At 42.5% G+C, this 19,385-nt stretch overlaps 2 protein-coding genes across 5 annotated transcripts in view; one reads left to right on the top strand and one right to left on the bottom strand.

Moving 5' to 3' along the window:
- The first annotated feature begins 7,534 nt into the window (after window positions 1-7,534).
- Window positions 7,535-10,615, top strand: sp5l (Sp5 transcription factor-like). Of its 2 annotated transcripts, none has more exons than XM_079527701.1 (2): window positions 7,535-8,023; window positions 8,783-10,615. In XM_079527701.1, the coding sequence occupies exons 1-2, from the start codon at window positions 7,970-7,972 to the stop codon at window positions 9,815-9,817; spliced, it is 1,089 nt and encodes a 362-aa protein (XP_079383827.1). In that variant the 5' UTR covers window positions 7,535-7,969; the 3' UTR covers window positions 9,818-10,615. The 2 variants fall into 2 exon arrangements, with proteins under 2 accessions (XP_079383827.1, XP_079383826.1); XM_079527700.1 differs by lacking the exon at window positions 7,535-8,023 and adding an exon at window positions 8,385-8,494.
- Window positions 10,616-12,310: 1,695 nt separating this feature from the next.
- The window catches only part of arhgef25a (Rho guanine nucleotide exchange factor (GEF) 25a), a 105,615-nt gene continuing 98,540 nt past the window's right edge, over window positions 12,311-19,385 (bottom strand). The window contains exons 16-17 of one of the 3 annotated variants that reach the window (XM_079493524.1): window positions 16,588-16,722; window positions 12,311-14,733 (exon numbers count right to left, since the gene is read on the bottom strand). In XM_079493524.1, the coding sequence (XP_079349650.1) occupies window positions 14,548-14,733; window positions 16,588-16,722 (321 nt within the window). In that variant the 3' untranslated portion in view covers window positions 12,311-14,547. The remainder of the gene's footprint in view (window positions 14,734-16,587; window positions 16,723-19,385) is intronic. The other 2 variants (XM_079493525.1, XM_079493526.1) reach the window with 2 other exon arrangements.

The following is a 19,385-nucleotide window of genomic DNA, read 5'->3' as shown; positions in this document are numbered from 1 at the left end:
CATTGTGAGCTTACACAGTGTGTAGTGTGTGTGAGCTAGCTAGCTAACGTTAGCTATGTTTTTTGTCTTTCAACCTGTAGCACTAGCTAGCTATACTCAGGCAAATATTGAAGTTATTAAAAAAGAAGCCTATCCATCATTGCCGTAGGGAAAATAAATAAATAATAATAATAATAAAATAAATTCCTTGCTACCCATCCTTCCCACGAAAAAAAAAAAAAATCGGAGACCAAAGTATTATTTTGCATGGCCTTAGTAACTTCCTCCAGGGGGATCGCGAGGCGTTCCAAGGCCAGTGAGTCGATGTAATCCTCGATCCAGAGCCATAGAGTAAGACAGAGTTACGACAACTCTGTTCACTTCATGGGGCCAGTCTCTTCTACATATAGACTTCTATTGGCGAATAGGGACACCGGATGTTTATGGAATGCATTGGAGTCTATGGGCTCGTGCAGTACATGAACCACGTGACCGGGCTGTTTTCTGCCCCCTCAATGTCGCAACTCTGTCTATACTATATGGCTTTGCCTCGATCGATGTAATCATGCCCTGTTATGTTAGTATTGTGACCACACATGACCATAGGGGAGAGTAAGTGGTAAATGGTGCATTTATATAGCGCCAAGGCACTTTACAGCTTTACATAGATTGTGCATTACATTCACCCATTCACACACACATTCATACACCGATGGCAGCGGACACCATGCAAGGCACCAACCTGCTAATCGGGAGCAATGAGGGGTTCAGAGTCTTGCTCAAGGACACCTCGACACTAACTCTGGGGGAGCCCGGGTTCGAACTGGGAACCGTGCGGATCCCATCCGGCCACTCTACCCCTGAGCCACTACCGCCCGGAGAGTAGGAACAAAGATTGCTCGGTAGACAGAGAGCTGAGCCAGAAGGCAAAGCTCTCGCAATCTTCGTTCCTACTCTCACCTAACGTCATGAAGTGTGGGTCATGATCGAAAGAATAAGGTTGCCAATACAAGCGGCCGAAAGTAGAGTCGCTGCTTCTTCGCTTGGAAAGGAGCCAGCTTAGGAGGTTTGGGCATCTGGTTAGGATGCCTCTCGGGCGTCTACCCTAGAGAGGTGCTCGAGGCATGTCCCACTGGGAGGAGACCCTGGGGCAGACCAAGGCGAGTTGGAGGAATGTGAGCTTGTAGATCTGCTATTTTGGGTTCTTGAGCTAAAAGGTTTGGGAACCACTAGGTTATTGTGATTCAGTGCTATGATATCCTGACACATTTTATTCGGCCACAGTAAACATCTGACATAACAAGTAAATAGGATTTAATAGGATTAAAAGGATCCCTGGCTAATAAGACAAATATGCCTTAAAACTTATACTTGCCCTGTATAACTAAAAATCACACCTGTATGAAGTGAGGGGCGCCCTTATCATCGTACATCATCATGACATAATTCCTAGGATGTCTGGAGACGTCTTGGGCACAAATTGTGATAACATGTCGATTTGCTCAGGCACATAATAACGTAATTTTCCATTCATTGTCAATGGAAATGTAATGTTTGTGTAGGACGAAAATAGCCGATTTGCTCAGACACATATGGCTTCAATTCTCCATTCATTGTCAATAGGAATTTAATGTTTGTGTAAGACAAAAATCTACACTAATACCTTAAATATTTTATTTCTTTCATAAATAGAGAATCCTTCACTCAATAGTGACTGCTCCCGTCGCAATTATGGAGTGTATGGAATGCATAGGCTAATAAAAAACAACTTAATACTTCCTAAGGTTAATATAAGTATCAAAGCAATATTTTAAATACTTGTTTTAGCACGTGCATTCCATAGGGCCGGACATATGACATCATCAACTTGTATAATGTTTTATTAGGCATATTTGTCTTATTAGCCAGGGATCCTTTTAACAAATGAACTGCTCGTGGCAGAATGTTCCGCCAATTAGAATCCAACCGCCAACGTTCTGTCAGATAAGCTTTATTATTGATATCAAACCGGATCGCTGATTTATTTACTGTACTCACATACTGTACTTTTCCCCCCCGTACTGTACTATATGTACTACTCGTACTGTACAAGCCATCCTCCCTGGTGTGTGCGTGTGTGTGTGTGTGTGTGTGTGTGTGTGTGTGTGTGTGTGTGTGTGTGACGCATGCTCAATTGTGCCATGCAGAAAAATTGCCAAAGTGTTGCAGCTGTCCGTGCTCAGACCAGACATACCGGTACATACATAGATACATACCTGTGTATAGGAGTGGTTAGGCACCACTCAAAAATAGGACCCACCCTGCTTGGCACTAGCATCAAGGGTTGGATTGGGTCCAGGGGGTGTACTTGTACATCAAGCCACCTCACACTACAGAAACAGGAGATGTTGCATTATGAGTCAAACCCATGAATCAATTACTAAATGAAAATAATTGATGTCTTTCAGATTTTTAAGTACTCTCTCAAAAATAACAATATTAAAGAATGTAATGTGATACATTATCAAATATCAAAACACGGTGCAAAGTAATTTCGCCATCTTCACAGACAGGAAATTAGAATCAAGGGGTGTCACACCATCACTCAGATATGACACCATAATATTGGTTCTGGATTGCAGTATAATAAGACCTTCTATCGCGAGCACTTATGTCCTGGGCTGCCCGCGTCCTGTGGTGAGCCTTCATGCATTTATGTACACAATGTGGTTTTGAGTAGTCATGACAGCTAAAACAGGAGCAAGATTCCCTCCTCCTTCTCCTTCCCCCTCATAACACGTGTTTTATGTTTCCTACTCTAACTGAAGACAAGAGACTCCTGAATGAGGTGTCCAATAGCTGCACTGTAAAGTCCAGCTGTTGAGTGGTGGTCCCCAGTCCAGCCAAACTGAGTGTCATGGTAATTATACTCCATCTCACCCTGTCTTGCATTGGTGAATGGTTAAATGCAAGACAGCACAGCCAGCAGCAGGCTTTTACATGGTGTCTGTATCCTCCATTAGGGCCATATTTGTCACACAAGGGCCATTTAGGTCGGCACAGTGCTGTAAAATTGGCTTTTTGACATGGCCACCAGTACAAAGGCTCCTCTCCTCCATGGCTGGGCCCTTTTAGTGTGCAGATGGTCAAGACAGCTGGGACACTTTAGGGATCTGAGGCTTTTAAACTGCCCCCCAGGCATGACAAAAGAGAAGAGCTACTGGCATAATTCTTCATTGTTTCCAAGCTGAAGCATGAGACTTTATCGAAAAATATCAAAACAAGACCATTTGTTTTCTGCAATGAGCAAATAGGGACCAAAAAAACTCTCGCCTTGTGATGGAGGATCAGGACAGAAGCTGGTAGAAAAAGTAAACACATGTTATGTTTTCCTTAGTGTGAAGTAGTTACTACTTAACTTAAAACCCTATAATCTGTTGACCGGGGTCTGTACTTGCCCCCCCCCCCCCCCCCCCCCCCTAGTCTACACCAAATCTTTTTACCGCAAATAGCTAATCTACATACTAAGCTCACAACGTGTCGCAAGATAGCCAATCTACAAGCATACAATGTGTCGCGAGCTTGTAGAGCTGCTATTGTCACAGAATGACCAATTGTGTTCACCTCTTTTGGAGAGGGGGCTTATTGATAGTCCACATACAGTGAAGAGATATAGGAAACGGGGAGAGAGACTGTGATAAGAGATGGTTATCAAATGGAACACAACCAACTTAAAGACTAGTACTAATCAGTGTGTGTATTCATGCACTTCGAGTGCATCGAGTGACCTCGGTACATAGAAATTGATTTATTGGATATTCTGCATTTCAATTCTACATAAATATTGTTCCACTTTTGCTTTGGCAATGTAAACATGTTTTCTCGTGCCAATAAAGCCATTTGAAATGAAATTTCACCCGGCACATGCAGTGTCAGGCACAAGAGCACATTAAATGAATCATATTAACACTTAGTGGCAGTACTGCAAGCTTGTACATCTGCTATTTTTGAACATTTTGGAAAAATCTTGAATTGTTTTCTCTTTTTTTTTAAACACAAATCTTCTCTTCTGGGGGTCACCGTCTTGGAACAAAAAAAATGATTACATATCATTTTGGGGGTTGGAAAACTACTGATTCTAAATCAGTAGTAGTAGTAGTAGTAATAGTATTAGTTGTTAGACATTTGCGGCCTCAGGTCTTAATGGGTCAACCACTCTAGTTCACCTCTCATGACATGCCCTCAGAGTTGGGAGTAGGGAGCGCTATAAGGTTCATGTGGTTAGCAGAGCCTTCTCTCTGACACAGGAAGATCTTGTTTAGTAGAGGCCTGATCAGTCAGTCCGTGCCAGTTTTGAAGTTGGTGGCTACCCAGACGGAGGAGCCCAGAATTATACGTGGGAGCGAGCGGGGGGGGGGAACGTTGGTTTGGGGCGCCTGATTGCCTGCAATCTCAACAGCTGTTTAATGAACGCTGGGACCCCCTTTCTCTGGAAACGAGTTTTCCCTTGAAAAGCGTGGAAGCCATATCCAGGTCTATTTAAATGAGGTAACATGGGGAAGGTAAGCAACCACCACCACATGAGCATTGTTTTCACAGTTCAAAGTGAGGAGAGAGTACTTTGCACTTCAAAGCCACTCATCTGGGAGGCAGTACAGTGGGGGTGGGGTGGTGGCGCGAGGGGGGGGAGAGGGGACAGGAAATCAGAATCAGGGTAATTAACAACTTCTGCTCCGCAAGGGGAAGACACAGTGTACCTTCTGCCTTGAAGATACGTTCACGTTTTGGCTGGCTGTCCTCCTCGCTGGTTTTTTCCCTTTTCACTGCCATCTTCTTTCATCCTGGATGTTTACTTTAATGTCGATTCTGAAATAATTTTAAATTACATAATGACTATAAAAAATGTGTGTGGGGGACTTGTTTCCACATGGGGGGGGCGGGGGAGGAAGGGGCATAATAGTATCATATTGATGTTATGTATTTCTATATTATGTATTTTAGCAATTTTATTTCCGTCACATTGCACTGGGAAAATAATTGGTCTGTGAAAATGTGTTTCTCAAGAATTTGTTAAATAACCAGTAATTGTTTTGAAAGAAGCAAGCTGATGTTTAATTTGTTTGATTTGCTGATGGTTAATTAGTTTGGAAAAGACCATCAGATCGTGCTTTGATATTGTAGTAATATGATGAACTAAAAGCATTGACACAATGACATATGGATTCCGATTAGTTATTAGTAGATTATGTTTAAGGCCAGTTAAATTAGTCTTCATTAGCTGCCTTATTGGCATTAGTTGTGAGTGTATTGTACATTGTGTGTCAAGAACACATGCATAACGTACATTATTGCTGTTTTGCATCAAATAGTTCAATTTTGAAACAGACCAGCAAAGATTCACAGGAATGGCTCAGGAATCGATCCCGGAGCTTAGCGTCAGGCATAACACCGCATTAAAACCGGGGAAGCATCTGTGTCATTTTAGATTTTAGCTACAGTATATAGCAACATATACGTTTTTCAGAAAAAAAATAGGATTAAGAACAGTGGTTCTCAAAAACAGCAGATCACAGAGTGCCCGAGCTTGTACATCTGCTATTTTTGAAAAATCATTGAACGTGTTTGAAAAATGTTGAATAACTTCTTCCTCTTTTTTTTTAAACACAAATATTATCTTCTGGGGGGCCCTTGGCACCAAAGATTTTCAAATGGGGGTCTGCGGCCAAATATCTATGAACAGACCATATAGTCATAGAACATTAACAAGAACAACAAAAAATGTCATCTGTAGTTGAGAAATGATTTACTACTGTGCATCCTTTAAGCATTTTTAAATTTAATTTTTAAGTTTGGCTTAGGGTGAGTATTTATGATTTCCAAGAAAACCCTTAGAAATAGGAACAGTAGAAAAGTGTGTGGGGAGGGAGAGGGGTGGGGGATTTACATGTGAAATGGGTTCCCAGCCTGGATTTAAACTCTTAACATTGTAATGGAGAACAGAGTTACAGAATGAGATTAAGCCCCACTCTGCATCTAATGGAGCAGATCTGAGGCCGGCCTCCACTTGAACCCATGCTCTGTGAAAATGTCACACAGAGCGGTCTATTTGACATGTGTCACCTACTGGTGAGAACCACCATGCTTTGATTGAGTTTTATCAATTATCTTTGTGAGGGAAAACAGTCAAAACACTTCATGCAAAGGACTGCAGTGACATTCATTGAGTGTGTGAGCCTGCCTTGCTCCTGCCAGCAGGCCAGGGAACTGTCTTGCATATGATGTGACACAAGATTAAAGGAGAAAGCCAAGCTGGAATGTGACATCTCTAGGGGACTATTTTAGAAAAGTGTAAAACTGATGTCATTCCGTGGATTTATTCATCGCTCTACAAAGACACCTGTACTGTTTCTATGCACATGCATAGAGGAGATATATTCATCAAGAATGCACTGACATGCATGTCATATAAATCATTAACATAACCACCTAATTAAAAATGGCAAAAAAGCACATATGCAAGTTCAGTGTGGTGTGATTCGCTGTGAACTTGTAGGTTTTCAATTTGAGCCATTTCTGAAATGTTTTGAAATTGTGAGGAATTTGGGGAGGAAATTATTTTGAAAATGTTGATTGTTGCATCAATAAAAATAAAAATTAATTGTTAAAAAAAAAAGAAAATGTTGATTGTTCATTTCAATGACTGACAAGGAGATGCTCCGATAATAGGCCAGCGATCGGTGATCGGCCATATCGACCGATATTCACTCTGGTCGGTAATCGGCATTTACCCTATCTGTGATCGGCATATTAACCTTAATCTGGAGAAACTGATCTTTTACACCATTTAAGTGGTATAAATGTCAATCAGATATAGAGTATAATATAATTTTGCATTTTTGGAATTTTGGAAATATTAAAATTTGCAACATTTCACAAGGTCAGTATCAGTATCGGACCTATCGGTATCGGTCCCAAAAAACCTGATCGGAGCATCCTTAAAGGATACAATAATTTTAATATAAAGATGACCTATTGGCTATTGCTAAACAAATTCTAGGTATAGCTTATTGTTGTGATTACAGTAGGGTAGACCAACCATGTGGTCCCTTAGAAGTCTCGATATAACTAGATTCATGACAGTTATGATAGGTTATCTATTTGTTTTTATCTGGATTCTACCATTATAGCTGGAAATCAATCTCTCCATGGAAAGAGAGGTGCAGAGTGAAACCAACCTTACGAAAAGCTATGACTACTAATATAATAGTTGTTGTAGCATGGAGCTGCTAAATAGTAAACACAATGGCAGAATTCCAGGAAAGTGCAAACTGAATAATATCATCATGCCCTCCAATTAAATTAGATGTTCCAGAAGACCTTATCACACCATAGAACAATTGGAGGAGGGCTTCAGTTTGTGAGGTCAGCATTTGGTTGAAATTATGAGTAGCCCACCCCTTCACCTAATAGTCAATGTACCCCCCCCCCCCCCCTCTCTCTCCATCGTCAGTCTCCCCCTCCTCCCTCCCACCCCATCTTCTCCCCTCTATTGACTGGCTCTCCTGCATTAAGAGACCCCGTTGAGAGGATCCATACACTCTATAAAGACAAGATGCAACCAAAGAGCCTTTGAGAATGATCGTAAGGATTTACCGCGTGCGCCTCTTCGCTCCCCCTAAACTTCAAAAGACACGTTCGGTTGATTGAGTGCTACTTATCGTGAAAGGAAACCAAATTAATTGGGATGCCAGCAGTGCACTCCTCCTGCATTATTATTTTTTTTACCAAGAGGATCCACCGACTAGGGACAACAACTGAATGAACACAGGATTACCTTTACTCGTAGTACTGACTTCCCAAGTGTCGGGGTCATCTTGAATGATCTCCTGCCCTCCAGGCTCCAGTCCAGTGTGCTCTCTCTCTCTTGCTGACCGGAGCGTGGCCGTTGCCTCTCGGCGCTGTTTGTATCGCAGGTGCGTAAATAAGGAAGAAGTGCCAGACGGTCGGACAGATGGCTGCGCTGGCGATACAAAGGACGGACAACTTTTTGCACAGCTTCTTGCAGGTTTGTAGCATAATAACAGCGCCATGATCACAACAATACACAACACTAAAATAACGCACTCACTACCTTTGGCATTCTTACAAAAGCGCAGCATTCTCTGAAGTCGCTCAAAGTTTACCGGGGTTGTCTGGTAATTTTTGACAAAATCCACACGAATCATTAGCTTGTAGTCCTATTGTTATATGTTGTTCTTAAATATTGCTTATAGCCTATATTGCTCGATTTATAGTTGTGGAATAGGTGGTAGCCTATGCGGTAGTGACGCAGGCCTATGATCGTTGAGTTTACTGCACCTGATTATTGACACCTGGTATTAATCAATTTGGCCCTTCCCTCATAAAAAGGCGTTTGGATAGTTTTTGTAACACGTTGATGATGGCAGAATTTATAACCGAACATGTTCTTAGTTCACCTTTGGAGGCAGAATGTATAACCGAACATGTTCTTAGTTCACCTTTTGACTTGGAAGCTGTAAGCATTTAACTGTTTATAATGGCCAACAAAATATATTTTGGATGTACATTTTCAGCAGTAGGCACTAGGCACATCACAGTATAATATGTGTAAGCCTGTATTTATTTCAAGTTGAGGTAATTTAAATGAAGACAGTGGATTTTTTTTCTGAGGATAAATAGTTTAGCTAGTTTAGTGTGTGTGTGTGTGTGTGTGTGTCTGTGTCAAATACATTAAACTGATTCAAATTTAAACTAACATTTCAAGTTATTAACTAATATGGTTTTGTATGTTTCCCCCTCACAGGACCGAACCCCCAGCTCCTCTCCAGAGGGAGCGCCCAACGCCCTGTCTTTCTTGGCCACAACCTGCAGTCAGGCCTGGCAGGTGGGAGGCGCCATGGGCTCCGAGGGCTCCCAGTTCCCCTACGATGCCACTGCCGTGAACTCGTCTGGAATGTTTCAGCTCTGGAGTAATGACATGGCACCCAGCTCCACCCTCAACACCCACCAGATGGCGTTCCCCGTGCCCAAGGTCCAGTTCCCTGGGCACATGCAGTCTGGCCTGGGACTCCATCATCATCACCATCACCACCACCACCACGAGCTGCCCCTGACCCCACCGGCGGAGCCGCCCTCGCCCTACTCCTTTGAACTGTCCCCCGTCAAAGTGATTTCGTCCCAGACGCAGGGCAACGGCCCCTACTACCCTCAGCACGGCTCTGTGGGACAGAACTTCCCCAGCTTCCTCCAGAACACCTCGGCCAGGCATCATTTGCCCGGGGGACACGTGGACGAGGGACAGCAGTGGTGGAGCCTGCCGCAGACCAACGGCAACCCCTCCAACCACCCCTTCTCCCTTGGCAGGCAGCTGGTGCTGGGCCACCAGCCTCAGATAGCCGCCCTGCTCCAGGGCACCTCCAAGGGCCTGCTGAGCTCCACGCGCCGCTGCCGACGCTGCAAGTGCCCCAACTGCCAGGCCAACGGCGGAGGGCTGGAGTTCGGTAAGAAGAGACTGCACATCTGCCACATACCGGAGTGTGGCAAGGTGTACAAGAAGACCTCTCACCTCAAGGCCCACCTGCGCTGGCACGCAGGGGAGAGGCCGTTCATCTGCAACTGGCTGTTCTGTGGCAAGAGTTTCACACGCTCCGACGAGCTGCAGCGACACCTTCGCACGCACACCGGGGAGAAGCGCTTCGGCTGCCAGCAGTGTGGCAAGAGGTTCATGAGGAGCGACCACCTTTCCAAGCACGTCAAAACCCACCAGAGCAGGAAGAGCCGGTGTGGACAGTCATCACAACCCTCGGACTCGCTGCTTACCAACATAAAGAGAGAGTAAAATTCTCCTCTTTCAGAACCAACACAACGACAATGAAAACACTGTAGATCTTAAATTCACTGCCGCATGTTTGCACAGGGGTAAGCTGACAAAGCTGGTCTTCCATCTGCTGCGGTCAGGGTCATACTCTGAACTCTTGAAACTGTAATCAAAATTGTTTGAAATATGTAGAGAGTAGAGACCATTTTGACATGTAGAATTTGAGTTTTCCATGGCATGTGAGCTGGAAGCAATGGGATTGCTGCATTTCATGTGGCGTTTTAAATTCTACACAAAAATAATCTCTCGACTGAAACTGAAACTGAAAAAGTGAATATATTTTTTACTGCCATCAAAGTGTCAAGCTTTTTTTTTTTTTTTTTTATCAATCTTTGTGATGTATATTTTGTGATGTAAATATTTTTTTATTATGTGCTGGAAGTAGCAGACACTGTGCAAAATAGTAAATAGTTTTACTGTGTTCATTCTACTGTTCAAATTATTTTTTTGCCTTACTACTGTTGAAGGTTGCAATAAAAAAAAATGATTTTCTCTTTAAAAGAAAAGGTAATTTGGCATAATGCCCTGTGCAGGTGATAATTAGAACAGAATTTTAATACATATTTTTTTGAAACAATGTGCCCTTTTCAAAGTGAAGATTAATTCCATCGGTTCGCTATCAGCATATTTATCTGTACGCTACTCTAAAAAAGAATATTTTACAGTTGTACGTTTTTTGTAAATGATGTATATTTCACGAACTACTTTATTGAATTCCTGTCTGTAAATTATAATAAACCTCATCCTTGCTTAAAATGGATCCAGCTGTTCCACTATTTTCTTACAGCTTAAATAGGTGCCATGTAGACCTTAGCTTAAGGTTGACAGTTCAAATAAACTGAATTAACCGTCTTACTTGTCACCTATTTAAATAATTATTCAGAATGCAAATGTTACTCATTGTGTTGTCTTATGTGAAGGAAGAAATGGCTTAACGCCTCAAAACATTTATCCGTTTATTTAAATGACAATTATTCAGAATACAAATGTTGCTTATTGTGTTGTAGGTGTGAAGGAAGAAATGGCTTAACACCCCAAAATATACTAACAGTTTATTTAAATGACAATCATTCCGAATACAATTGTTCACTGTGTTTGTCGGTGTGAAGGAAGTAACTCGTAACAATGACCCCAGGCAGCGAGGGCTTTAAAAGATCTTCACACCTCAATGTAAATACTGAGCCTCATGGATGGGGGGTCACTGGTCTCACCTTCTGCAATCAAGTTCACAGCCATGTGGGCATTTAATGAGTGTTTTCTTTCTCTCAATGGAGGAGATTGAGTCAACAGATGCAACAGAGGGCACTGGAGAGGAATTCCTTCTGAATGGGACCCCTGTTGTTCAGACCCCCTCCGTGGTGACAGGAACTCCCTTTGATTTTGCACCCTTGTGAAAGTTAATACCCTTGCCCCCTCTCCCCCAGCCTCCATATATCACAGTCATGTTACGATCAGCTTCGCTTTTACTGCCCAGAAAGGGGCTTTATTCAGAGGCTGGCCAACCAGATGTCAGCTCATCCAGGGGTTTCTTCTCTTTTGTCTTCAAAGCCGTTTGAACTCTGATGCACCGAGAGCAAGGCAGGCAAAATGCCTCAACCAAGCTTATGTTTTCTGTACGTGGGATAAACAATATACATAGGTAAACATCGATGAACTCTTATACAGTGTAGAATCCTTGCCGCCATTTATACAATCTTGAGTAGGCCTATGTATAAATGTAACCAAATGGACATAATCAATAAGGTTTATTTGTAACTCGCATACAGATACAGTACATGTAATGAAATGTTGGTGCTTGGCAGACAACCGCTTAGCTGCAGCAGGGACTCTGCTGGAAGCAGAAGTTCTTCATCATTTGGTTACGATTGTCTCAACGTTACAAATGTCAAGATATTTTACTGTGTACCAGGTTATCATTAGAACCGTAAAAGTCTTATATTCATTTATCTAAAAAATAATGCCTTAAAATGTCGTAAATCCATGTTGCGAAAGTTGTAAAAATGCCACAGACAGGGAACATGAGATTTTGGATTTATGTTTCTTACAAAAACCTGTATATCATACCACAGTACAAACTGAAAGTCTGTTTGAAATGAACGCATATCTCACTGCATGTTTACTTTCAAAAAGACACTTTTTATTTGATATGATACAACAGATTGTACTCGGTCAAACATGGCATCAACAAACCCCTTTGTCAGTCTTATGTCTAGACATTTGTCGTGGTTGTCTACAGTGGTATTCCTTTGTGTAACATGCAAAAAAAGGACCTGATGAATCATTCCTATGAAAACACACCAGTCTTCAGTATGTATGGTTAGCTCTTCCAGACATCATGTAGGCTCATCTAGTCTCTTATTCTGGTGCCTCTCAAACATTTCAGGCCACCCCCCCCCCCCCCCCCCCCCCCCCAATAATCATATTTGAACCCACCCTGACAAGCACTTGTAGATCTGCTATTTTCACAATTTCACAATTATTTTTCACAATTATTTGATAATTTGGCCAATGTTTGACCAGTCTTTATAGTATAGTTTGTTGATTACTTTTTCTTTTTCTTTTCTTATTTATTTATTTGAGGTATTTAAAAGCAGATTTAGTTTAGCATCCCTGTTCTAGGTTTATTATAGGCGAACCTTTGCCAAAAATAGGCGAGGAGATTTGGAAGTATAGAGGGGGGGACCTGGTACAGACCCCTGGGGGACACCGGTCAACAAAGTATATAGGGTTTAAGTGATTAAAGGAGGCCACTGAAATATGAGTTCTATTGATCTTTGGTGCAGCTGTGTGTGATCCTGTTAATCTACAGGACATGAAAGCATTGTGGGGACCTCTACTGGCCACAAAGAAGAACAACAAACTCCTCTCCTGCATTTTGAAATATTTTGTATTTGACACTATGCCTAAACCAGTAAGGCAATTACGGGCCCACACAGATACGTATTTAAGATTGTTGCATCATTGATTGTATGTTGTGTGGCAATCTGCACTATGGAGCAATAGTATGAAACTTTTGGGAAGCAAGCGTTGGTTATCTTTTTGGCACAATAGCCTGAGAAAAGAAGAGAGCATGCATTCTTTATTTGCACAAGTAAAAGCATATCCTTCATATTCAACAGCTGTGCAGTGCGAGTCCAATTCATTGACTTTCTTCTCTCATTCTTCATCTAGAAAGTGAAAATGGGGAGCTTGGCATTATGGTAAGAACTGTACAGTATGTGGTATGGGAATATTACTGACACTATGGACAGCTTTGACATGACAACACTGGAGATTACTAATAAAACTAGCATTTTGTATTAGTTCAAACCAATGGATTTCATTGAGGGGGCTTTTCTCAAGTGTCCCCAAAACCACAAGTAACCTGTTTTGGCCAGGAGAAAAAAACACAAAGTCTAATTTATACTTCATCACGCCATCCTTTTCGTCCAAAAAACAAAACAAAAAGTAAATATGTTCAACACCTTTTTTGTGTTGAAAATATATAAACTTCCTCAAACGGAACTGTTGGAAATATGTATTTTTTGTCAGGTGACAAAGTAATTAGCCTTCAGCATATTGTTGGTCAACCTGGAAATGTTACAGCTTGGGTCAGGCCAGCAGTCCTCCTATGTCTCGCTATTTCCATTGCAGTAACAGACCTCCAAAACCTGTCCAACAATTAACAACTTCACCAAAGTTACCTGAAGAGCAAAGAGTCATTCTGAACTCACGTCATGTCCATAGAGGGCCTCCAGGGGTCTCCCTCTCTCCTTCTGTGTTGGGATCAAACGAGCACCAATCTCATTCAAACAGAATAAGAGAGCGCATAGAGGTCCTTTACTCTGTACTCTGTAGGCAGGAAAAGAAAGTCCTGCTCCACGTTCAGTTGAAATCTGAGTGAGTCCAATCCTCAAGGCTTAATTCAAGTGTTCTCCCTTTTGCTGCTTTTGTCTGCATTAACGTCCAAAACAATAATGTGGATGTCGATGATGTCAGTGGAGGAATGACAAGTGAAAACATCAGAGAATAGCTGAAATTGCGCGTCCGTCCAGGTCAAATTATTGAAATGATGCTGTTGACCTTGTCAATCCTGTGAACGTTTGCATTCTGTGCACTCACACGCATACTCACATTGTTGCGCAAATGTACACATTCATGCACATGTAACTCCAGTGGCCGCCCCAATAAGGAATGGACTTTTTTGTATTAATCCCCTGTGCGCTTTAAAATACAGGAGAGATTTAAAAAAACACACACACAAAGGAAAAAGCGGTAATCATCGTAACACTCACACTGTCTGCAGAGAGTGCTTAATGTACTCTCAAGTTCAACCCAGCATTTACAGTACTCTGTACTATCAACCCAGCATCCTTCAGCTGGGTGCTACTCATTTACAGTACTCTGTACTATCAACCCAGCATCCTTCAGCTGGGTGCTACTCATTAGCCGTGGCTGAGGTTTTCCACCTCACATCGAAAAGCTCTCTCTCTCTCTAAAAACAAAAGTCAAGTCAAGTCACTTGGTTGCAGCCCATTGTTCCTTCACATAATATTCCTTCCATTGTTCCCCCGGAAAACGTAATCAAACCTGGTTATGAGTCCAGCTTGACCACATGAGACAACAAAGTCAGAAAGTAAACGAGTCCTCCTCCTTGTGTCCAACAACACGGCTGTGCTTATCGGCCCGGCGGTCACATTCAGGGTCAGAGTTCATAGGTCATCCTCAGCCAGCTGGGCCAGGTTGCTGGAGCGTCGCCCCAACAAGGGGCCGGGGATAGACACTGTAGAGTGGCTCCCGGCCCCTCGCCCTGAGGGTCCGGGCATAGACACTGTAGAGTGGCTCCCACCGGCCTCTCCAGACAGACCCCTGCCATGGCAGCCCTCTCCTGCTCTCTGCTGGGGAGACAGGGAACATCATTCAAAACCCAGCGAAAGCAAGTGACAAAAAGGCACATTTACCTACGATTAACCCATCCAGACGATCTGGCGTAATATGACAGGAAAACTGTCGTTGGTAGGGTGCATACGGTGACAACTAATCTAAAAAAGAAAATAATTAGTATTTCTTTTTTACAGACAATTTCTATTTATGTTGTGTAGTCAGTTGTAGTCTTACACTGACATGATTGCCTGGCCAGGCCAGCCTTCAACCACATCGTGACAGCGAATATAACATGGCACCAATATGTTCTTTTCTGTCGCCCTATTACTATTTCAAGCCAGTTTGATTCTAACCCTAAAAAATTGCTTTTCCTTTCGTGTCTGTGCCAAACGTTCCGAATAATTAGGCCAGGTTCTTTTTAGTTTTTCCAACATTCTTCAGTAGATTTAGTAGATTTTAAGGCTGCTATGTTCACACGGAAGGCTGAGACTCGTACAACTTGAAATGGATCACATAATTGCAACGTCACACAGAACTACAGAACTACAACAACACAGAATCACTCACAGTGTTCTGCCTAAAAGGCTGTTCATAGACTACATTCTACATTTGGTTGACTTGATTCCACAGATAAAACACTTGCAAATAGCTGATCTACAGCTTGTAGATCAGCTATTTTCACAATTCTTTGCTTCTTTCTTATGTAATTTAACAATTTGGCCAATGTGTGACCAGTTCTTATATGTATAGTTTATTACTTTTAATGCAGTAATGGTGTTTTTCTTTTTGAGATATTATAAAGGTCTTAAAGGTCCTTAAATTGTCACTGTCAAAATACATACAATAAAATACAAAAATTAAAAATCAACTCCCTGGGGGTCCCGATCCACAGGTTGAGAACCCCCGTGTTAGAGTAAGAGAAACTATGTTTTCCACATAATTATGACAGGCATCTTGTGCTCTCTCTTTTCATTATTTTCTTTGCCTAGTCTGGCTCAGCCTCTTTCCTGTTTGTTGTGTGTATCCTGCTTGGATAAACACGGTGGGACCAAACAATCAACAACTGCTCGATCCTGTCAGAATGGTTCCTCGCAGAACAAGTGTCTCGCGATGACAGAGCGAGATGTAGTTAATGGTCGTACCAAAACCCCAACAGGATACAAACCATTGTTGGCCGAGCAGTGGACGACGGAAACTTCAAAGCGAGGACAAAAAAGGAAGAGAATTGTGTGGAAATGTTATGATTTACTGTATGCGCTACAGGATGCGCTTCTAGACCAATCATTCATCAAACAGGATAGAAGTTAGTTACTTTCGACAGCAAAAAACAGGCTTTCCTCCAGAACACATAAATAGCTGTGATAATTACAATTCTTATCCAGTAGGGGGTGGAAATGCTCTGCTTTTTGACCCTCTTCTCTGCCATGTGCATCTATTAACTAGACAAATGGTTACCATTTACTGAAGCCTTTCATCTTTTCATTAACATGACTGAGCATGTTCAAATTACATGTTAGACTTCCTACAATGGCCCATTATTCTCCCCAGTGGTTAGTTTCATCTGTCTTGCTTTTCTATCCGCTCTCCTGAGGCTGAGGTGATAATGTCTGCAAGCAAATCAACCACAGAGTACATCGTAACTCCACTCCTTCGCTGCTCTGGCTAGCACCACATAGAGGCAGAATGTTGTGAGTGAAATGGGGGCATTTTTACATACATGAATACACACTGACACATACATGTGTGTGTGTCAGTGCGTGCGCACGCACGCACGCACGCACGCACGCACGCACGCACGCACGCACGCACGCACGCACGCACGCACGCACGCACGCACGCACGCACTAAGAAACATGTGTTCAGCCTACCTGTGCACTGTGCGTAGCAGGTGTACACAGACCATTTGACACAGTCTGACAGTGAGGCTGATCACTGAAGGCCAGTTGGACGTGTGATGGAGAGACGGTCTGGGAGGCAGAGGGACACGGTTGGACCATGGTAGGCTGCAAGCACAGAAAACACACCTGAATGTTATTTGAAACTCTGAGGGTGGGTTGCACCGACACAGATCATTAAAGCCTTAAGGTGGCCTTACACTAGCCGATTTCTTTCAATCTGAAATCTGATAGCACCACACACTACAGGATAATCGGAGCAGGGCAGAGCAAATATCAAACGGGCACCCCCTGAGCGTCAAAAAATGCCCGATTATCGGCTAGTGTAAGGCCACCTTAAATAACACCTGAGGCCGATTCTACAAATGCCTTCTAATTTAGCAGTTCTAAAACCTTTTCGTACACTTTCAAGACGTTTTAGAAAATAGCAGATGTACAAGCTCTCGTTTGTTGAGCTAGGTATCATTTCAATTCGAGTTCGTTGTACCGTTTAACAAATAAGAGATGAAAACCATGGCCTGAGATTTAAAACCTTGACCTGTGATTAATTTCAACTGTCCACCACGATGGATTGGCGAATGTAAATAAACAGCAACAAAGCCACTTGAGCCTAACCATTGGCGCTACTGTCTCTCCTCTTTTGAGAGAAACCTGGCATAGACCTGATAAAAGTAGCTTGTGCAGTCAGAAGTATTTAAAACGTCTAGAGTTTAGTATAATTGTGACCTGATTTATATATATAAAAAAACAAAAAAAACATGAAATGTAATCACAGAGTCTTTGAATCGGTACTGCTTTGATCATTCTTTATCATAAAACAACAGGGTTGAAACAGCCCGTTATTTTTCCTTTGATGAACTCTTTCTTTCTTCAGTTCAGTCCATCTAATATACAGTATATGCTGCCATTTTGGACATTTAAATGCCAACAGCTGCAAGTTTAAAAGCAATCCTAAACCAAATGTTTAATTTGAGTCTAAAGCGCCACAGGAATAAAAATTAACCCAGGTTTGGTTTACTGTGAGAACTAAAACCAAGATTTAAATGAGGCCATTCCATGGTCAGGCGGCTGAGGTGGGTAAAGGTGACCTTAGTGTTGTTCCAGGAAAAATATCCACTTTGTAGCATAACCGTTTGTCGTGAGCATCTTCTTGGGTCGTTCAGTGTAACAGGGTCAAGTGTATCAGAGAAGATTGCAGTAAGGAGGACTAGCTGGCCACTGCCACCGACACCAAGAACTCCCGGCCAAAAAGCTTGTACTGTGGGAACGAACACACGGGCATCGATCGCGAGGACGTCCCACACCTACCTATGTGGACGTACTAAAGAAAGATGCTGGTGCAGAAAGCAAAAATGAGCTGGCCAGATGTATGGAGAACCGAGATGACTGGAGACGCCGATGGAGGGCTCGTCTGAGGACGACGTAGAGAGAAGAATGGCAGTCAGTCCAGTTCCATCGGAGGCTACGACAGAGTTCTGGCCATGTCAAGAATGTTGGGCCGGGTTCAAGTTCATGCAGTGTGGCTGGTGACGACAAACGGCTACCAACAGGTAAAAATAAAAGTACGGTCATTGTTTGTGTTGACACTGTTACCTTCTTAGTGTGACGACAAACATTCCCGAGCGCGGCGCACGCTGCAGCTCACCGCTCCTTGGCTGCGGCTCACCGCTCCAAGAGATGGGTCAAATGCGGAGAACAAATTTCACTGCGGTAACGTGTGTGACAAATCGTATGACTTTGACTTTGACTTTAGTGTGGCAGTTTGACAGGTTTCATGTGTTAAATCATGAGACATAATTTAAAATCTGCTGGTTTATGTGCAGACTGTTCAGTGAAAGATTGCAGGAGATTTCAGCTTCCTCGTCAAGCCACGTCAAGACTTGGTCAAAATCTTCCTCCTTTGATTTAGTTTAGTTTAGTTTTCTCAAGGACGGGACGGCATATAGGCTGACATAGGTAGTAGTTTCGTCACACAATGTGACAAGTAGACTAAATTCAACTCGCACAGTCTGACAAGATAGATAATCACAATTTAACTTTTTTTCCACATAGAGCTAACACAGACATGTAATGACCAGATAAGATGGTGTGCATGCAAGCACCATTACACCTAATTACACCCAATTTACACTCTGCTATTTTTGGTGCACGAAACCGGCACATAACCAATATAAATCAAGCCTTAGACAGTGCTGTTTGGCGTAAACACCTTGGACAAGTCAAAACATTGCACATTAATTCAAGTTACATAGGAGGATCTGAGGACGCAGTGAGCTTACTCTCTTATTTTCAGTCTATTTTGTCTTTGTTGTCCACCAGTACCCACCAAACCTATTTTTGGACTGCACTGAAACACCATAGCATTTTGATGGAAGCCAGGACAGCATAGCTATAGATAGCTGTACTGAACATTTATCATATCCACCGTCGACCATCTGTACATATATTTACACTCATGGATGATAGATGCATCTTCATATTACTGGTGGTGACAGATTGTACATTATACTTGTGCCTATATTTATTAATAGTTCATACACCATGTGGTTCATACACCATGCAGACCCACAGATGGCTAGGACAGACAGACTATTACAGTTGGAGGCCATCGATATTGTCCTTTTCTTTTTGCTGAGGTTTGCGTGATCTGCGCAAAAGGACAGTTAACCCATTTTGGGCGGGAACCCCTTTTGGTGTTTTAAACATTGTTATAATGTAGCTATTGAAAAATAGCAGATCTACAAGCTCATAGCGCGCCACCGAGTGGCGCG

This window comes from Electrona antarctica (genome assembly GCF_951216825.1).
Source record: "Electrona antarctica genome assembly, chromosome: 2".
Taxonomy (NCBI): domain Eukaryota; kingdom Metazoa; phylum Chordata; class Actinopteri; order Myctophiformes; family Myctophidae; genus Electrona; species Electrona antarctica.
Note: the sequence above shows the minus strand (reverse complement) of the source record. Positions and strands in the feature narration are given on the sequence as shown.